At 35.5% G+C, this 18,280-nt stretch overlaps 1 protein-coding gene across 1 annotated transcript in view; it reads right to left on the bottom strand.

Annotated features, from left to right (window-relative positions):
• DNAH7 (dynein axonemal heavy chain 7) overlaps positions 1-18,280 on the bottom strand; it is a 227,248-nt gene that overhangs the window by 131,625 nt on the left and 77,343 nt on the right. The window contains exons 24-29 of the mRNA XM_060151173.1: positions 17,812-17,980; positions 15,442-15,544; positions 15,194-15,321; positions 7,889-8,101; positions 5,253-5,351; positions 765-1,013 (exon numbers count right to left, since the gene is read on the bottom strand). Coding sequence (XP_060007156.1) covers positions 765-1,013; positions 5,253-5,351; positions 7,889-8,101; positions 15,194-15,321; positions 15,442-15,544; positions 17,812-17,980 — 961 coding nt within the window. The remainder of the gene's footprint in view (positions 1-764; positions 1,014-5,252; positions 5,352-7,888; positions 8,102-15,193; positions 15,322-15,441; positions 15,545-17,811; positions 17,981-18,280) is intronic.

The following is an 18,280-nucleotide window of genomic DNA, read 5'->3' as shown; positions in this document are numbered from 1 at the left end:
CTGAAATTAGACACAGGGGATCCAAGGCAGATAAAGAAGTAGATAATTTTATACTGGCTGAAGGGAGGCTCCACAATGAAGATGTAATGATCACAAATCCCATTTGGCTACAAACACTGAAATATATGAAGCAAGAGCTATTTGAAATACAAGGGTAAGTAGACAGAAATGCAATATTAGTTGGAGAACTTAAAACAGCCTCACTCCTTTAGCCTATCAAAGTAGACCAAACTGAGATGTGTAGGACAGGAATTTTGAATAATATAATCATCATTATTTACTATACTTACATATGCATGTATTATATAATGCATGCGCACGCACACACACACACACACACACACACACACACACACACACACAGAGTTCAGTTCAGTACCACTAGCAGCCACTAACAAGTTTGCATTACAAATCTAAACACCAAGAAAATAAAAACTACTCTCCTAAGAAAGTATAAAAGAGAAAACTGTCAGGTTTTTTTCATGTCTTCAGACTTTTTTCTATAACGAATATGTTATCTTTATGATTAAACTCTTTAAAATTAAACTCTTTAAAAAAAAGAAACAAAAGGGCTAGAGGCAAATCTGTGGCATACCCTTTGTATACTGAACTTCCTACTTGCTTTGTATTACTTTTCTAATTTTATTTCCTCTGTATTTTTATAAGTTTAAGTTGCTGCATTAAAGTACCCTTTTAAATAACCATACATTCTATCTTGCACAAAGCTGATTATCAATAAATTAATGCATTAATAACACACTTACCTTTTCACATAGATCATTTAGTGCTCCAGCTAAGACACGATATGCACTGGTTTTTCCTCCAAATGGTTCTCCAACAATCATAAAGCCATGACGCACAATCATCATTTCATATATCTGAAGAATCTTCTCAGAAAAGAAGCTGGTCATTTGCAAATTCATGGAGTCACAGTTGTCTTTGATGGCTCCCAGCAAATCATTGTAATCTGGTTTTGGTAATTTCACCCCAGGAAACAAATCTGAAGTAATTCCCTAATGATAGATGATTTGGGGATTTACATTATCTATCTATACATTCTCATATTCTCTGTGTCTTTCTATGTATGTATGTATATGTATATATACATATATATATATAGACATATAGACATACATAAACTTGATAAAATTTCTCACATCCTTGTATTTAACACTGATGGAAATAGAGCCTTTGAGTAATAGTCCAGTATTTTCAACAGCTTCATAGAGGTATGACTGACATACAGTCAACTGTTTATATTTAAAGGGTACAATTTGATAAGTGAAACCACCAACTCAATGAAGATAGTCAACATACCAGTCACAGCCACAAGTCTCCTTGTGGCCTTTTCTCCTCTCCTTGCCACCTCCTGTCTCCATCCCCAGACAACCAACAAACACTGATTTGCTTTCTGTTACTATTTTTACTTGCATTATCTAGAAATTATTACGGGTGAAATTACACATGACAGGTACTACTTTATTTTTTGTCTGGCTTCTTTCACTCGGCATAAAGATTTGGAAATTCACACCTTTCACAGCATATATCAACAGCCCATTGTATTGAAGTGTTCCACTGTATTGAGGTGCCAGTTTTTAAATCCATTTTCCTGTTGATGGACATTTTCATTGTTTCCAGTTTGGGAAATAAATAAAGCTACTATAAACATGTATATACAAGTCTTTGAATGGACAAATGCTTTCATTTCTCTCGGGCGAATAATGAGGAGTGGAATACCTGGATAGTACGGTGAGTGTGTATTTACCGTTTTAAGAAACTGTCTGCTTTCCAAGGTTGTTGTATTATTATGTTACATCCCCCCAAGCAGTGTATGAGAGTTTCAATATTTGATATGGTCAGTCTTCTTAATTTTAGCCATAGTAACAAGTAACAGTATCTTGTTGTGGCTTCAATTTGCATTTCCCAAAGATTAACATTTTTTGCATGTACTTGTGTGCCATATGTATATCTTCTTTAGTGAAATGTCTGTTCAAATCTTTTGCCTATTTTTAATCAGTTTATTTTCTTCACGGTAAGTTTTGACCATTCTTTAAATATTCTGCACACAAATCCTTCATCATACATCTAATATGCAAATTTTTTTCTAGTCTCTAGCTTGTCTTTCATTCTCTTACCAGTGTATTTCAAAGAGCAAACTTTTAAATTTTGATGAGTCTATTTTATGAATTTATTGTTTCATGCATTGTGCTTTCGGTGTTGTATTTAAGAAATTTTTGCCTATTCCAAATTCACAAGGGATTTCTCTTGTTTTCCTCCAGAGATGTTGCAGTTTTACATCTTTTTAAGTTAAAAAGTTAGAGGATGAACACGATCTGATTTGAAGGCTTATTATAAAGATGGGGTCACATTAGTATAAAAATACACAAATGTATCAATGGAACAGAATAGGGAGACCAGAAATAGACCCACACACATGTGAACAACTCATTCTCAACAAAGACTCAAAGGCAATCCCGTAGAGAAAAGATTAAAAAAATAGTCTTGAGCAAATTATGCTAGAGTACTTGGATTTGTCAAAATAATGAACTTCCAACCATGCCTCATACCATATACAAAAATTAGTTCGATGGTATTTTAATCATTGTAGTGGGTAGTATGTTAATCAGCTTAGCGTCCCTCAAAAATGTATGTGCACCTGGAACCTCAGAATGTCCCCTTATTTGGAAATAAGATCTTTGCAGATGTAATTAGATAAGATGAGATCATACAGGAGCCCAACTCCAGTGATTGGTGTCTTTATAACAGAAAGGAGAGGAAGACACAGACACAACGACACCCAGGGAAGAAGGCCATCTAGTGGTGGGGACAGAGACTGAAGTAATGACAAGCCGAGGAACATCAAAGATCACCAGTAGCCATCAGAAGCCAAGAAGAAACAAGGAAGGATTCTTTCCTAAAGGCTTCAGAGGGAACCAACACCTTCGTTCAGACTTTTATCCTCCAGAACTGTGAGAAAATCAATTTCTATTGTTTTAAGCCACCAGGTTTGTGGTACTTTGTTATGGCAGCTTTAGGAAATGAATACAATCATATAATGTATGATTGGAAAGAATTATACTTCCATATTTAGTGCATATGAATATACAGAGTTGATTTCAAGGTCTAAGAAACATCCCTTTATAAACTGCTAAGGCTTTTTCATAAGTATTATAGCAATTATATATGTGAGAGATACAACTCACATTATATATGTGAGAGATATATATGTGACAGATACAACTATTCATTTTACTCTGAAGATAAAAGTGAAAATTCAGAAGAGCTTAATATGAAAGCATACATTCAAGCTATACCTTAGAACTGACAAACTACCAGTTTAATCACCCCTAAATTTAATCCTTTAAATCCTGTTATGGATAAACTGATCCCAGTTCACTGGAGCAGTAAGTTTCCTTGGGGCAAAGGAGAGAAAAAGGCAACGCAGTAGGGTCTTTAAGATCACTCTGCAGCCTAGCTGAGTGGCTGGAACCCCCTTTCCCTCATATACTGGCCATGAATACAAGTTACTTATGACTTCTGTGCCGCAGTTACACCACGTGTAAAATGGGGATAACAAGAGCACCTGCCCCGTTAGCTGCTTATGAGTATTAAATAAGTTGCTATTCATAAAACTCTTAGAATAAGGTCTGGTCCATTGTGAATGCATAGTGTTTGCTAAGTAAACAAAAATATCTTCTCAGATTGTTCAAATTATTTATGGTTAACCTTGAAAGAAGCAGATAATTCCAGATCATATCTGGTAGTCAGTAGTTCTCAGCAAAGACCAGTTCCCTTCACTCTCCCGCCAGGTAGAGAGTTGGGAATATGTGGAGCTGTCCTTCTGGTTCTCACACTGGGAGAGTCCAGAGACACTGGGGGAGGAGGGATGCCAAGTGTTCTGCAGCGTATGGGACAGTCTCTCACAACACGGAACTGTCCTATTTGAAAATGCCAGTTGCGCTCCATTTAAGAAATATTGTTCTTAATATTATTCAATAAATGTTCACTGAATGAATACACAGCTGCATAAGAATACAACTAGGTGAGGTATACTTCCACTTTATAAAAATAAATATAGCTTTTACTCCTGGAAAATCTGTACAGTGTACTAGTACCAAAGAAACTGAGGGAAATTTTTAAGAAGAAAATTTGAACCTATTCCTTGTAGATTTGATCTGCAAAACATTAGCACTGTCAACTCTAAATACTAAGGGAAGTCCCTTTCAGAGTGATGAAACATGGTTGCTGTGGATAGCTAACAACACTGGACCACACTACAGTGGCACTGCCACGTCTCCACCCTCCCCATGACAGCCTTACGACTTCAGTCTTTACACTTTGGAAGCTAACCGCCCATACCTCAAGGCAGCACAAGAGAGAGCAACATCTACCATGTGTCAGCAGCCCGCTCCCAAGCCCTCCCCCAATTTCTTCTTCCTGAGAATGGGAAAAGGAAAAGAATGATATCACATGACAAAACAGGAACTTTAACCATCATTCTAATAGCTCTTCTCAACTACTTATAATTTAACTGTTAAAATGCAACAAGATTATTAAGCCTAGTTCTTAAATTATCCTGAAAAAAGAATTTCATAAAAGCCATTGTACTCTTCTAAAGAAATTAAGCTTATTTATTTATTTTATTTCTCCAATCATTAATTTGACAAACATTTACCAAGTATCCATTCTGTGCAAGGGATTCAGTGACGTGTTAGACCAATTACTGTCCTCCACGGAGGAAATTTTGGTGAAATTTATAAGCAAACATGTTTCGTAACTTTTGTGTACTTATTATATTCTGCAGAAAAGGTGAAACTTAAAAATCCCAAGTTGTTAAAAGTTATCCAGGGGGCTTCCCTGGTGGCGCAGTGGTTGAGAGTCCGCCTGCCGATGCAGGGGACACGGGTTCAGTGCCCCGGTCCGGGAAGATCCCACATGCCGTGAAGCGGCTGGGCCCCGTGAGCCATGGCCACTGAGCCTGCGCGTCCGGAGCCTGTGCTCCGCAACGGGAGAGGCACAACAGTGAGAGGCCCGCGTATCGCAAAAAAAAAAAAAAAGAAAGAGTAAAAAGTTATCCAAAACAACAAAGCTAGCTAACACACTTCAAATAAAACAGAATGATCTATGTTTTTCTTTGCCATATCATCGTTTTCTGTAGTGGAAGTTTCTCACAGGGAGTTGCAACCATGGACGCTTGGATAAATACATTATTAGAAGAGTTTTGATACATTGTAATAATAAAATGTTCTTACCTCAAAGAGTGGTAAATCATGGGATAAAAATTTTGGTAGATTTACATCAATAATAGATCTAAGCAGAAGAATTTCTTCATTTTCATTTGGATATTTCAGCTGAAAGAAAATATGCTCATAATGATATCTGCAGCTATTAACTGCACCCCCTACATGTTCACACACACACACGAACACCAGGCCCCAGAGGCAATTTAAGCCCATGCAAAAGTGTTGTTCTTACTTATTTTCATTTAATTGGACTGTTATTAATTTTAGAAACTGATGATTATACTTGGTGAATTTTCTACCAGTTTATAATGAAAACCTAAGTTGAACTGATTACTTTTTCACAGATGCCCTGGGTAAAAAGCTATTGGCCATGAATTCCATACAGTTTGGGGGCTGCCGTTGCCTCTATATTGGGTAAGAGCTTGCTTGTCCTATGCATTCAAGACCAGCAGTGGGTTGGTAAAGTGAAAATAATCATTAAAGATGGGCAATCATTTTTAAAAGATGCACTTACATTTAAAACATATAAACATTCACTCACTCTGCCCATATTTTGGTGCCAAGACCTTTTCTCTGAGGGTAGAGTTTTGGACCATTTTTCTTGTTGGAAAAAAAACGCATCAATAATGAATCATCTGCTCTGTCCAGTTTTGTTGTGTTTTGGTTTTGTGTTTTAAAGATGATCATGCTCTTCAGAGATACTTGGGAGACAATCTAAGTGTAGCATCCTTAAGATTTTTAAGGTTTTTTCCCAGTTTTATTCACTTTTCTTATCCATACCTAATTCAAAGTCATTTTTTTTAGCATTTCATCTTTACTGAGTCTTTCTTAAACAATGAACTTAGTTTTCATAAAAACAAAACTCTTCTTTTCATGCTCATATACCATCAATTTCATTGACAATTAATTAAATGACATAACGACAGTAACATGTCCGACTGGCTTCAGGGAGTTTTGGGAACAAGCCACCTGACTCTGGGTGAGGAATAGTTCATCTGATAGAAGGTGGGAGGGCAGAGCAGCACGCTGCCTGCCGGCTGCATGCTTAGTACCAGCCTGCTTGAGTGATCCCCAGGCAGAGTGGAGAGGGCTCGTTAATACACTAAGTCACTTAAGTAGAAGGTGCTTCAGAAAACTTATGTTAAATTCTAAAAAATCTGTGGTAAACCCAGAGTTTACTAAAAAATCTGGTTGAACCCTCAACTTGTTGCTCATGTCCATAAGATGGTTCAATAATTCACAAAAAAATCTGAACTCAGAACTATTTCTCCCAGCTTCTATCCTTTATTCAACATCTTACTCCAAAGTTTCTCCTACCATCATGCATTTAGTTTTCCAGAATCCTCTTCTTTTTCTCTAGAATCTTTCTAATAAATCCCATGCTCCTACTTAACTGGCTTTAACCTTACAAAGGCAGTGATGCCTGGCAATCAAGGTTAGCTGTCTCTAAATTTCCAGGGCCTCCAAAGCCAAAGCTAGTCCTATTCATATGGACTTTGGATCAACCTAACCACATGTAAATTATGAAGTGTCAGAAGTCTCTTTTGTTATCTGAGAGGCTATCATCTTAAAGCAAATGTTTAAATTGATTTTTGATATAATAGAAACAAACTTCAAAATATTCAAGCCAACACAGTCAACAATTTTCAATTAGCTTTTGACAAAGAATGATAGGATTCATTTGCTGCATAACTTTAATAGCTCAATTCCATAGTCAAGATGTCAGTGATGACATATACTAGGACAATGCATTTTCTTTCCCATTATCTGACCACAATGTAATCATGACATGCCAGGTTAATACAAATTGTTGCTTCTAGTTGCATTTGTTTATTACAAAAAAAAAACAATGACTTGAAGTCATGTTAGGCTAATGTGAAACAGAATATCACCACTATATATCAGAATTCTTGGTAACATTATCATAGAAGATTAAAATGCATGCCATTGTTTTTAATCACACAAGATATATTTCAAAATCTTTATCTTCTGCAGTCATGAACATGAAAATTTTATAAGCTCTAAAGCCACAGTTTGCATTTTGCTGTTAATTATAGCCTATCTAGCTTACTTTGATAAAGAACAAATGTACAGTTATATTTTATGTTTCTACAAAAGACTTTCAATGAAAAATTACCCAAGTCTTCAAACATTTTGACTTTTTATCAATATAGTTATGATTTATACTATCTTAAAATGCAAACATTATATTGCCAATCTATTACTGCTAGTCTACAGTTGGCTGCAACTGTGTAATTATATTAAGTAACAATGTCTAGGGGCTTCTGTATATATTTATTAATTATACATAGATTATTTCCTTTAAAGCTATTCAATATATATGTTCATATATAAATGCTTTCAAAGTATTTCTCAGCAGCAAGGAATTTTACTCCTTAGTAGAACCTAGTTTCATACAGTTAAAATTGTGGAATGGAACTCAAATCACTGATCACATGTCTAAGGTTTTACAAATCATAAAATGTCCTTTTTCAAGTGTGCAAATAATTAATTATGTTAGTACGATAACTGAACTTTTTTTCAGTTGATGAAACTAACCAGTTAGTGTAACTCTTGTGAAGACACATGGTCCTGAGATTTATAAACAGGAAATGAATGAGTAAGAAGCCACTTGAGTTTTTTACCTTTAGATTCCCAGCTGCGGTGAGTACTGACTTCACGGCTCTCATTCCATAGTCATAGTGATGTTGTGATGACAACTGCTCTGAACACAGGCGATATGTAGCCACAATCTTTACCGACAGTGGCCGAGCTGTGACAAAGCCACAGGAGTACAGGACTATTTCGGCAATCATGGCATAATCAGGCACCATCATTGCTACTGTCCGAAAGAGTGCCTATGCGAGGGGAGGAAAGGTGCTTTTTGAAAAAGACCATCATGGAGATAAGCCTACTCTTTCCTTCATAGCATGTTACAATGTTATAGCTTTTCTGCAATAATATTAAGTAACAGTAGCCAGATCATATAGATAAAAACACTTTAAAATGTGACTTCTTGTTACTGTTATATAATAACTAGATCATTAACTTTTTATATAAATATGTTTCCTTAAATTATGCTTTGAGAACGCTTCAAATTTCTATCATACCTAGACCTTTGGTGAATTATTAATTTACTTAAGTGTTAAGTATCCATTACGTTCTATTTTTTGTGGGAAGTAACATGCTATAGGGAAAAAGCAGACTCTGCTGGGATGTCCAAGAGCCGGGCTTCTCATCTGGGCTGGTGAGAAAGTGCCTGGTGTTGGGAGACTGGGCTTCAAGTGAAGCTCTCTGGCATCTAATTAATTAAATGATTTGGGTCTCATCAGGTAACCCCTAATAACAAGACTATGTTACATAAATGGTGTAATTTGAGATATTTTTTAACATTTTTGAGTCTGCAGTCACCATGTCAGTCTTTCACCAAGCATAATAAAGGGAAGAAACTGAAAATAAGTCCTGGATAATTATTATTAGAGATAAATCAATTTTCCAAATTCTAAAGATAATTTTTTCCTCATAGTATTTTAAACATGGTGGGACAAATAAATGTTGTGCGATGGAGAGTAAATAGAAAACTGAATAGATTTTAAAAGAATAAATAAGAAAATTTAAGTTTAAAATGTTAGTATGTGTCAGGATTTACTTCAATAGCTCATACGTGAAAACATGGCTTTCTTGTACTAAAGCAGGAGAGCAACAGTGTTCTAGAAAAATGATAATCATATTCAGATAGTGAACAATAATTATAGTAAATGACAATTTACTATAATTCAGACAGTTCAGACAGTTTATAAATACCTGCTGGGAACTAGCTGAATTACCGAAAACACAAAGCAGAGAGAAAATGAGGACATTTTACTTAAGTGATCTGTTATGACGCTAAAGTCGAGAATAAAAGATTTGCATCAAGCAAGATCCTTCCAATGTGTTACATTAATTACTAGCTAGAGGCCTTAGTACTGCTATTTTATCAATAAGGTTACCATTCAAGAAAGGCAAGAATAAAATGTTAAAAGTATATAGCATGAGCAAATAATTCGTAACAGAGAAGCTTAAGCAAGTGCTCTAAACCACTACCTACCTGGGAAAAAAGAATGCAAGAGAATTACTATACACATGGTACCTCTTTTAAAGGGTAGGTTCTCAACAACTTTTTTTAAATGAATAAAATAGAGAATGAATGAATGAACAAATGAGTTAGCTGGTTAATGGCTAGGTTAGGGTGATACAATCTTTCTACAATAGTACAAATTGCTACTAGCTTGGGATCAACATCCAGGTCTGTGTGTCAGGTCTCTGGCACACCAGGTACTTTACAAATTCCTATGCACATTCTCTTAGCACTATTGGCAAAGTGGTTGTGGAACACAATGAAACAGACATATCAGTGGCCAAGAGAACAAAAAATAAAGTATGGTACAGGAGTTTCAAGGAGTTATCATGGATGCTTACTTATCACAGAGAAAAGCATCCTCATCAAAATATTTTTTTAGGCCTAAACTGTTATGGTGGTAGACATTCTCATTCATTGATTCTCAAACAGAGTGTGTGAAATACTGATATGATACGGTTTAGGATCTGTCAGAAATAATTTTTCAGTAATAGCAGTAGGCTTAAGGGTAATTTAGTGCTTTAAAAAATTAATTTGGATTCTGGGTTAACCAATGGCATACTTTCTTGAGTGTAAAAAAAAAAAAAAAAAGGGAGGGTATAGATCCAGGTAACCTGCCAGGGTTTGAATAAATTCCAGTACATGTAATCAATGTGAGTATTACCCTCCATGTTTACCTCAGCAGAAATAAATGATTGAGAATAGTTATTTTATTGCTTCTGTCCTATAGAGTGGATGAAGAAGGGTGGTACATAAGGAATTACATACACTTCCTAGAGTATGCTTCCAAAGGACTACATTTTGGAACAACAACAACAACAAAATCTCAAGCAATAACTTCTTACCATTTCTTCCTTTAAGGATTGGAAATAGACTCCATAAATGTGACCTGTTCAGGAATTAGCTAAGTATTAGTTGAGTGAAATGGAGGATTCAGGATCTAGTTCATTTTTTTTCTCTGTACTAATAGGGTGTTTCATGCTACTTACTCTGGAAAGTTATGGATCATGTTACTGACTTTGTGACATCAGAAGATCTAGAATACGCCTATTTTCCATACTACCCAAAGCAATCTACAGATTTAATGTGATCTCTATCAAATTACCCATGACATTTTTCACTGAACTAAAACAAATAATCCTAAAATTTATATGGAACCATAAAAGACCCAGAATTGCCAAAGCAATCCTGAGCAAAAAAAGAACAAAGCTGGAGGCATAACCCTCCCAGCCTTCAGACAATACTACAAAGCTACAGTGTTCAAATAGCATGGTATCGACACAAAAACAGACATAGGAATCAATGGAACAGAACAGAGAGCCTAGAAATAAACCCACACACCTACAGTCAATCTTTGACAAAGGAGGCAAGAATATACAATGGAGAAAAGACAGTCTCTTTAGCAAGTGTGTTGGAAAAGTTGGACAGCCACATGTAAATCAATGATGTTATAACAGTGCCTTCAAATCCTACACACACACACACACACACACACACACACACACACACACACACACACACACACACACAAACAAAGCCCTCAAAATGGCTTAAAAACTTTAATATAAGACAGGACACCACAAAACTCCTAGAAGAAAACATAGGCAAAACGTTCTCGGACATAAATCATAGTAGCATCTTTTTAGGTCAGTTTCCAAGGCGATAGAAACAAAGGCAAAAATAAACAAATGGGAATAAGCAAACTTATAAGCTTTTGTACAGCAAAGGAACCATAAACAAGACGAAAAGACAACCATCAGAATGGGAGAAAATATTTGCAAACAGTGCAACCAACGAGGGCTTAACTTCCAAAACATACAAACAGCTCATACAACTCAATAACAAAAAAAGCAAACCACCCAATCAAAAAATCAGCAGAAGACTTAAACATTTCTCCAAAGAAGACATACATATGGCCATCAGACACCTGAAAAGGTGCTTAACTTCACTAATTATTAGAGAAATGCAAATCAAAACTACAATGAGGTACCCCCTCACACCAGTCAGAATGGTCATCATTAAAAAGTCTACAAATAATAAATGCTGGAGAGGGTGTGGAGAAAAGGGAACCCTCCTGCACTGTTGGTGGGAATGTAAATTGGTACAGCCACTATGGAAAACAGTATGGAGGTTCCTCAAAAAACTAAAAAGAGATTTATCATATCATCTAGCATTTCCATTCCTGGGCATTTATCTGGGAAAAAAACCCAGAAGTTCTAATTCAAGAAGATACATGCACTCCAATGTTCACAGCAGCACTATTTACAATAGCCAAGACATGGAAGCTACCCAAGTGCCCATCAACACATGACTGGTTTAAGAAGATGTGGTATATATACATATATGCAATGGAATATTACTCGGCCATAAAAAAGAATGAAATAATACCATCTGCAACAACATGTACGGACCTAGAGATTATCACACTCAGTGAAGTAGGTCAGAAAGAGAAAGAAAAATATCATGATATAACTTATATGTGGAATCTAAAATATGACACAAATGAACCTATCTACAAAACAGAAACAGACTTACAGACATAGAAAACAAACTTACATTTACCAAAGGGGAAAGGGGTGGGGGAGAGAAGAGGGATAAATTAGGACTTTGGGATTAGTAGATACAAACTACTATATATAAAATAGATAAACAACAAGGTCCTACTGTATAGCACAGGGAACTATATTCAATATCCTGTAATAAACCATAATGAAAAAGAATATGAAAAAGATATATAAATACACACATACATATACATATATATAAATGGAATCACTCTGCTATACACCAGAAAGTAACACAACATTGTAAATCAGCTATACTTCAATTTAAAAAATAGGATAAGTCTATTTTACCATTGCTTCTAACATTTAACTATTCTGAAATGATTACTGATTCTTCAGAATAGTTTTAATATTAAATATAGCTTCTCTGAAGTGGAGATGTGTTTAAGAAGTTGCTCTACTATGCAGGTTTTACCTAGATGTACAAGATGTCAAAACTTGAGTCTTTCTTCATGACATGATACATATCAGTTACTGAAGTATGCATGATCTGCCCAATAATTTACAAAGGAAATATACACAATTCTTGAACCTTCCCATTTACTTGTAAATCATAAAGCATTTGAGAGAATAAGGAAGGAGGGAGGATTTGTAAGAAGACTTCCATCGAAGGGAGGTTTCCTTATGCTGTGAGTCTCCCTAAGCCCCCCTCCTCACTCCCAAGTTCAGTAAGAGTTTGATGGGTATCGCCCTATTGTGGGGGAATATAGATTGGTGCCTGACTCATGCCTGAGAAAGCAAAAGTAGACTGTGGCAGCAAGATCACAGTGGCCTTCACTCCCACAGTCTGTTGGGACAGAAGATGCATGAGATATACACGATAAGGGAGAGAGAGCGCAAAGTTGCGGCCATTTTAAGTCCTCCCCAAGATTCCCTCCGGCAAAGTGAGAGCTCTCCAACAGCAAAATCGACGTGGAATCATCCACCAGCGATCCACGCAGAGTGGAGGGAATGACAACTGGAGAAACAGATTCCATCACTCAAAGTCTCAGGAGTTCCAAGCGGAGAGACCTAACAGGAGTCCCTGTAGAACCCATGGACACGTGCAGGATAGAAAGATGCAGCTGTAAACCTCTGCCAGCTCCAGGGGCTGGACCCAGATGGTCTTATCTGAACTGTACGTATGTTCGGTGGCAGACTGCTAGCTTAGAGGATGAGTATGAATTTGTCAGGCAGGACAGTGGTGGCTTAGCAGAGCACTCAAGAGAGGGTAAACAGCATGTGCAAAGGCATGGGACCTTCAGAGACTAGTGAGGTCTGTGTGACAGGGAGATGCAGGGAGCTGGTGGTACAGACGCAACTGGGTCTAATGCCAAAGCTCTTGCAGATCAGGCCAAGAAATTTGAATTTTTTTCCTGTGGGCAAAAGGAGCCCGGTGGTTTTTTAAGTCTGGAAATTATACGATTAGATTTCTTCTTACAACACAGGTAGCATTACAATGGGGAATTCTTTATAATGAATTTCAGTAGGGACTCTTGGTGACAGGTGAGCTGCTGCAATAAGACATGCAAGAGAAGACTGAAGATGGCTGGGAGCAAGGCGTGGCCGTGGGGCTGGACGGGAGCAGCAGGCGTAATAAGACTTACGAAATAGGATTTTGCTGGTTTTGGTAACCGACTGAATCACTGCGTGAAGAAGAGAGAAGCATCGAGGATGACTCTGAAGACTGATGATAATATCCTCTGGGCCTCAGCAGGCTTTTAAAAAATAGTATATCTATCTATCTTTCATTTCAGACAAAGACATTTTTTTCAAAATTGTTAGGTATTTCCATATGTACTTGAAAAGAGATATTCTATAGCAGCTCTAACCAAGAAGACTGCACAAAAGGAACAACAAAAACAACAAAAAGCTATCAGAATTTGAGAGCAGTTTTTGGCCTAAAATAGAAGGAAAATACCCCAAGAACCACAAGGTGAATATTTTGACACTGTTTTAACACTTACAATAAATAAAACATGGAAAAGTCTGCATGGGGTATTAACAGACTCAACCAATACTGGTCCCAGCTTTTTATGATTAGCTACTCACAGATGTTTGCCTTTACAAATATTTATGTATTCAGATTGATCCTACTGAATAAAAGGAAAACATGAGTGAATAAAAGTACTGCTACAAAAAGAGCTTTCCAAATGTGTATCCCAATAAAAAGTTGCAAAATGCTTCTTAGATGAAGGAGGATTTACCAGTTTCTATTTTTAAGTCACACCATCCTTCACAAAGGCAAAGTACTAAAACATCACGTCTAACATATAAAAGTGTACGGAATAAAAATACCACAAAAATACTTGGCAGCAGTGAGTCCAATCAAAAGTGTTTTCGATGGAAAAGTACCTCAACTAGTCTGAGAAGCTGTCGTTCTAAAAATGTGGATAGTGGAAGGAATGCAGGATTTAGAGTCAGAAGACTTGGTTTTGGATCCGCAATTATCACTGCATTATTCTTCAACATTTTCTCTCTATGTGCTAGCCATAAACATGCAATTCACCAGAAAAGGATATAAAATGTCTAACAAAGATATGGGGAAAATGTCATATTTCACTAATAATCAAAGAAGTTTGTTTTTTAAATGAAGATTCTAGTCTATTCAATTAGCAAACTGTTTTGTTCTTACAAAAAACTACTGCTGGGTATTAAGGAGAATTGAGAATTGATATGGGATATAAATTATTTCAACCTCTGTTGGAAGGCAATTTAGCAACACAGCTCTTGGTCTTATGACTCTCCTAAGGAAGTATCTTAAAATAGAGAAAAGCCTTAAAAAAAAAAATAGAGAAAAGCCTTAAGTAAAAATTGCTCATTGCAATATTATCTATAATGAAGGAAAACTAAATGCAAGCTAAATGTCAAACAGTAAGCACAGTTCAATAACTTTATTTACAGTTTGAATTATGTTCATAAAGATAGAAAAATGCTCATATTATATTAACTTGAAAAAAACCTCAGAATTCACAATTTTCTGATTTCAGCATTTAAAATTGAGGAATACAATATAGTAAGCAGTAGAATGGGTACCTTTTTCAATATTTCCTATGTCTTCTAATTTGTATAATTACGACTAATTTTAAAATAGAAGTTTTGGAAATTGCATATCTATTTTTTAAAAGTACTCAAAGCTTTAAAATTATTTTCTAAAACAGTTGTCTAAAATATAACATCTAAAAGCAAAAGTTTTTCATAAAATTCAAGAACAGCATGTGCTTTCTTTTTATATATTAACTGTGTTAATCACAGAAAGGAAATCGATAATATAATTGCCTTTTCTGTACCTTCAGATTATCCGGAAGTTCTGATCGCCCAGCATATCCAGGGTTCATTGTTATAAAGACAGCGCACGTGGGGTCAAGTTTTAGTTCAGTTCCTTCAAACACTAGTAAATCCGCACCTGCATTAATACCTGTGAGTAATCAAGAATGAAGTGACTTAGCAATTCCACATACAAATGGGACTGGTGCCATTCATTACCTCCTATATTTCTACTGTTTTCACACAATGCAGAGATAAACTAGTCCATTACCTCTTTGGAGAGTAAGAATTTGTTGAGCAACCACAGACAGTACTTCCAAATCAATTCTGTTAAACTCATCAAAGCAAGCCCAGGCTCCACAAGATAACAGTCCCTGGGAGAAAAGATCAATGAAATTTTTCAATTTTATCTGATTGAATATTACATTGAAATGTTGTATTTTCACCTCATCTTTTCGCGGATTTAATATCCTATCAAGGAAATTGCTTATTCACCCTTATCTTTAAAGCTTTAAAGATGGCTTATTCTTTTATTACCAATTCATTATTCTGCATGAACAAAGAGTTCAATCAACTGGAAAATTTTCCAATTGATTTTTTCTTTTACTTTCTGTGTATATCTTTTGCCATTTAGATGTATATCTATAATTTCATAGCCTTTCTTACTTTTTATTTACAAGCTGATTTTATTTGCTTTTTCCTTATGGACTCCATAGAATGGATTGTAATACTCCTTTAAATAAGATGACTTCTGTTGCCAATGAGACTACTCTCTGGCCTGAGCACCTTAATGACCAACTAACACCGTTTGAGGCACTAGCTTGCAGTTCTAACTCACAGATACCTCATAAGTATGTGCCATTTGGTCATAAGGAAAAACTGGAAAATCAAGCTTGAGAAGTTGAGTCGAAATGTGGACTAACTTTAAAAAATCAATGCAAAAATATTCATTGAATGTACATTCTATAGATTGCATATGTATGTATGTGTGTTTCACTGAGTACCTAGTATATGCCAGGCATGATGTAAGGCACTTTGTATATTTCTTTTATGAGAGGAAACTAAGGCTATATCACATAAGATGTTAAGTATCAATAATTAGTACAATGCCATACATCTAATAGTGGCTGACCTTGGATTTGTGTACAGTTCAATCTACTGAAACACTGGATTAAACATGAATGGCATGCAATCAAAGAGTAGTACATTTTCATTATTTAGAGAAGACTCTATGACTTAGAAATCTAATACACGATAAAATAAAAGGATTAGAAATCACAGAACAGAATGCTTATGAAGTCACATGTTCAAACAGTTATACAGATTGTGAGGTTCTTAATAGTAAGACCTATGTCTTTTTTATTTTGTACCCCCATTATTCAGCATGATCCTAACACAAACTGTCCATATGATCAATACTTATCAATAATCAAATTTAATATTATAAGTATATGAATCTACATCAAAGAATTAAGAATATCATTATATAGATTTGAAAACTTAGCACATACCAGACTTTTCTTTAAACATTTAGGAATATAGTGGCTATTCAAACTACACATAGAATCTTTTAGATTTGCTGTTTATTTCTTTAATCATTACAACAAGGTTGTATATCATGATAGAGGACGATTAAAATAGTTACTGGTCACACAAATGTTTTCTTCATATGTTATTCATTATAATATTTTATTTTATTTTATTCTAATTGTTTCAGCATCACAAATGTAGAGACTTTTTATGCTCCAAATCTATTATAAAATGACTAGGCCATACTTCAGGGAAGAATAGTTTACTGTATGGGGTAGGGTTGTTATATTCCTTTTTGTTAGTTTGTGTATTTTTTTTTTAATGTTAACGTTTTCTGGAGATACTTTTGAAAAGGATTACAGAATCTTTAAAATGTACTTTGAAAAGTATAGAAAAATAGAAATCAAATAAACAAATAAGTAGAGCCCATAATCCCACACGGATAATTTTGTGTCCAATTCTACCACCTAATATTTTAAGGAATAACAGGCTGTAGCAACAAAGCACTAAAATGACCAGATGTTCATAGGTTACACCGATGAACTTAGGGACTTTATACTGTTAACTTCCCTTTTTGCAATCTTACAGACTCATAAGAGTGGGAATCTGACTCAGACTAAGAAAAAACAAAAGAAGGATTTCAAGTTCACCAAAATGATTAACAAAAAAACAAAAGAAAGATTTCAGGTTCACCAAAAAGATTAATTAGAATGTGTCTATAGAAGTAAATCATTGAACTTGTTAATGATTAATGAACTTGTTAATATTAACTTGTTAATAACAAGATCTACCGGACAAAGAAGTCTTTAGATACCACAATTTCTACATGATGCAGTGGTTCTCAAACTTCTAGCTGTCCAGTATACTGGAGGGACACCACTCATTCATTTCTATCAGTAATACTGACCCATTATAGCAAGGACTGGAGGCAGAGGTCCTTCTCAAATAAGCTTTTGATATAACCCTACTTCTCTCGAGAATTACTGAGATAATACTTTAATTTTAACTTTGCTTAAACTACAGTAAATCTTTTACTTGCATCAAATTATGTTTCATTATGAACAGCCTTTCTGAGAAGTTATCATATCGCAAATGACGAGTCAACTCAAACCTTAAAGAATTTTCCTAAAGCCAGATAATCCAACCCATCAGAACAGTTGAAAACAACACATTGTTTGGCTACAGCTTTGGCTAAATCTTTTGTAGTTTCAGTCTTTCCAGTTCCAGCTGGCCCCTCAGGTGCTCCTCCAAGGTGCAGATGAAGGGCTCCAAATAAGGTTCTGAAATATAATAAACAATCTTTGTTGAATAATGTGATTTTTATATACGTTCTGAAAAGAAGAAAAATTTAAGCTGAGAGCCAAATTTTCCACTTCCCCATCAATAACTCCTTCCTTCCTACTAGTCTGTGAAAATCCTTGGGCATTACTTTTGTCTGTTATTATGTTTTACTTCTGAATAGCTGTATATATGACAAAAGCAGAACAAATTCACTTTTGAAATTCAGTGCTGACTTCTGGTCAATACAGAGAATTCAGCTGACCCTGAGTCACCCAATCCCCCTACTGCAAGCATATGGA

The sequence above is a fragment of the Lagenorhynchus albirostris genome, chromosome 6 (assembly GCF_949774975.1).
Source record: "Lagenorhynchus albirostris chromosome 6, mLagAlb1.1, whole genome shotgun sequence".
In the NCBI taxonomy this organism is placed as follows: domain Eukaryota; kingdom Metazoa; phylum Chordata; class Mammalia; order Artiodactyla; family Delphinidae; genus Lagenorhynchus; species Lagenorhynchus albirostris.
The sequence above is the reverse complement of the archived record's forward strand: the minus strand, read 5'-3'. Positions and strand labels throughout refer to the sequence as shown.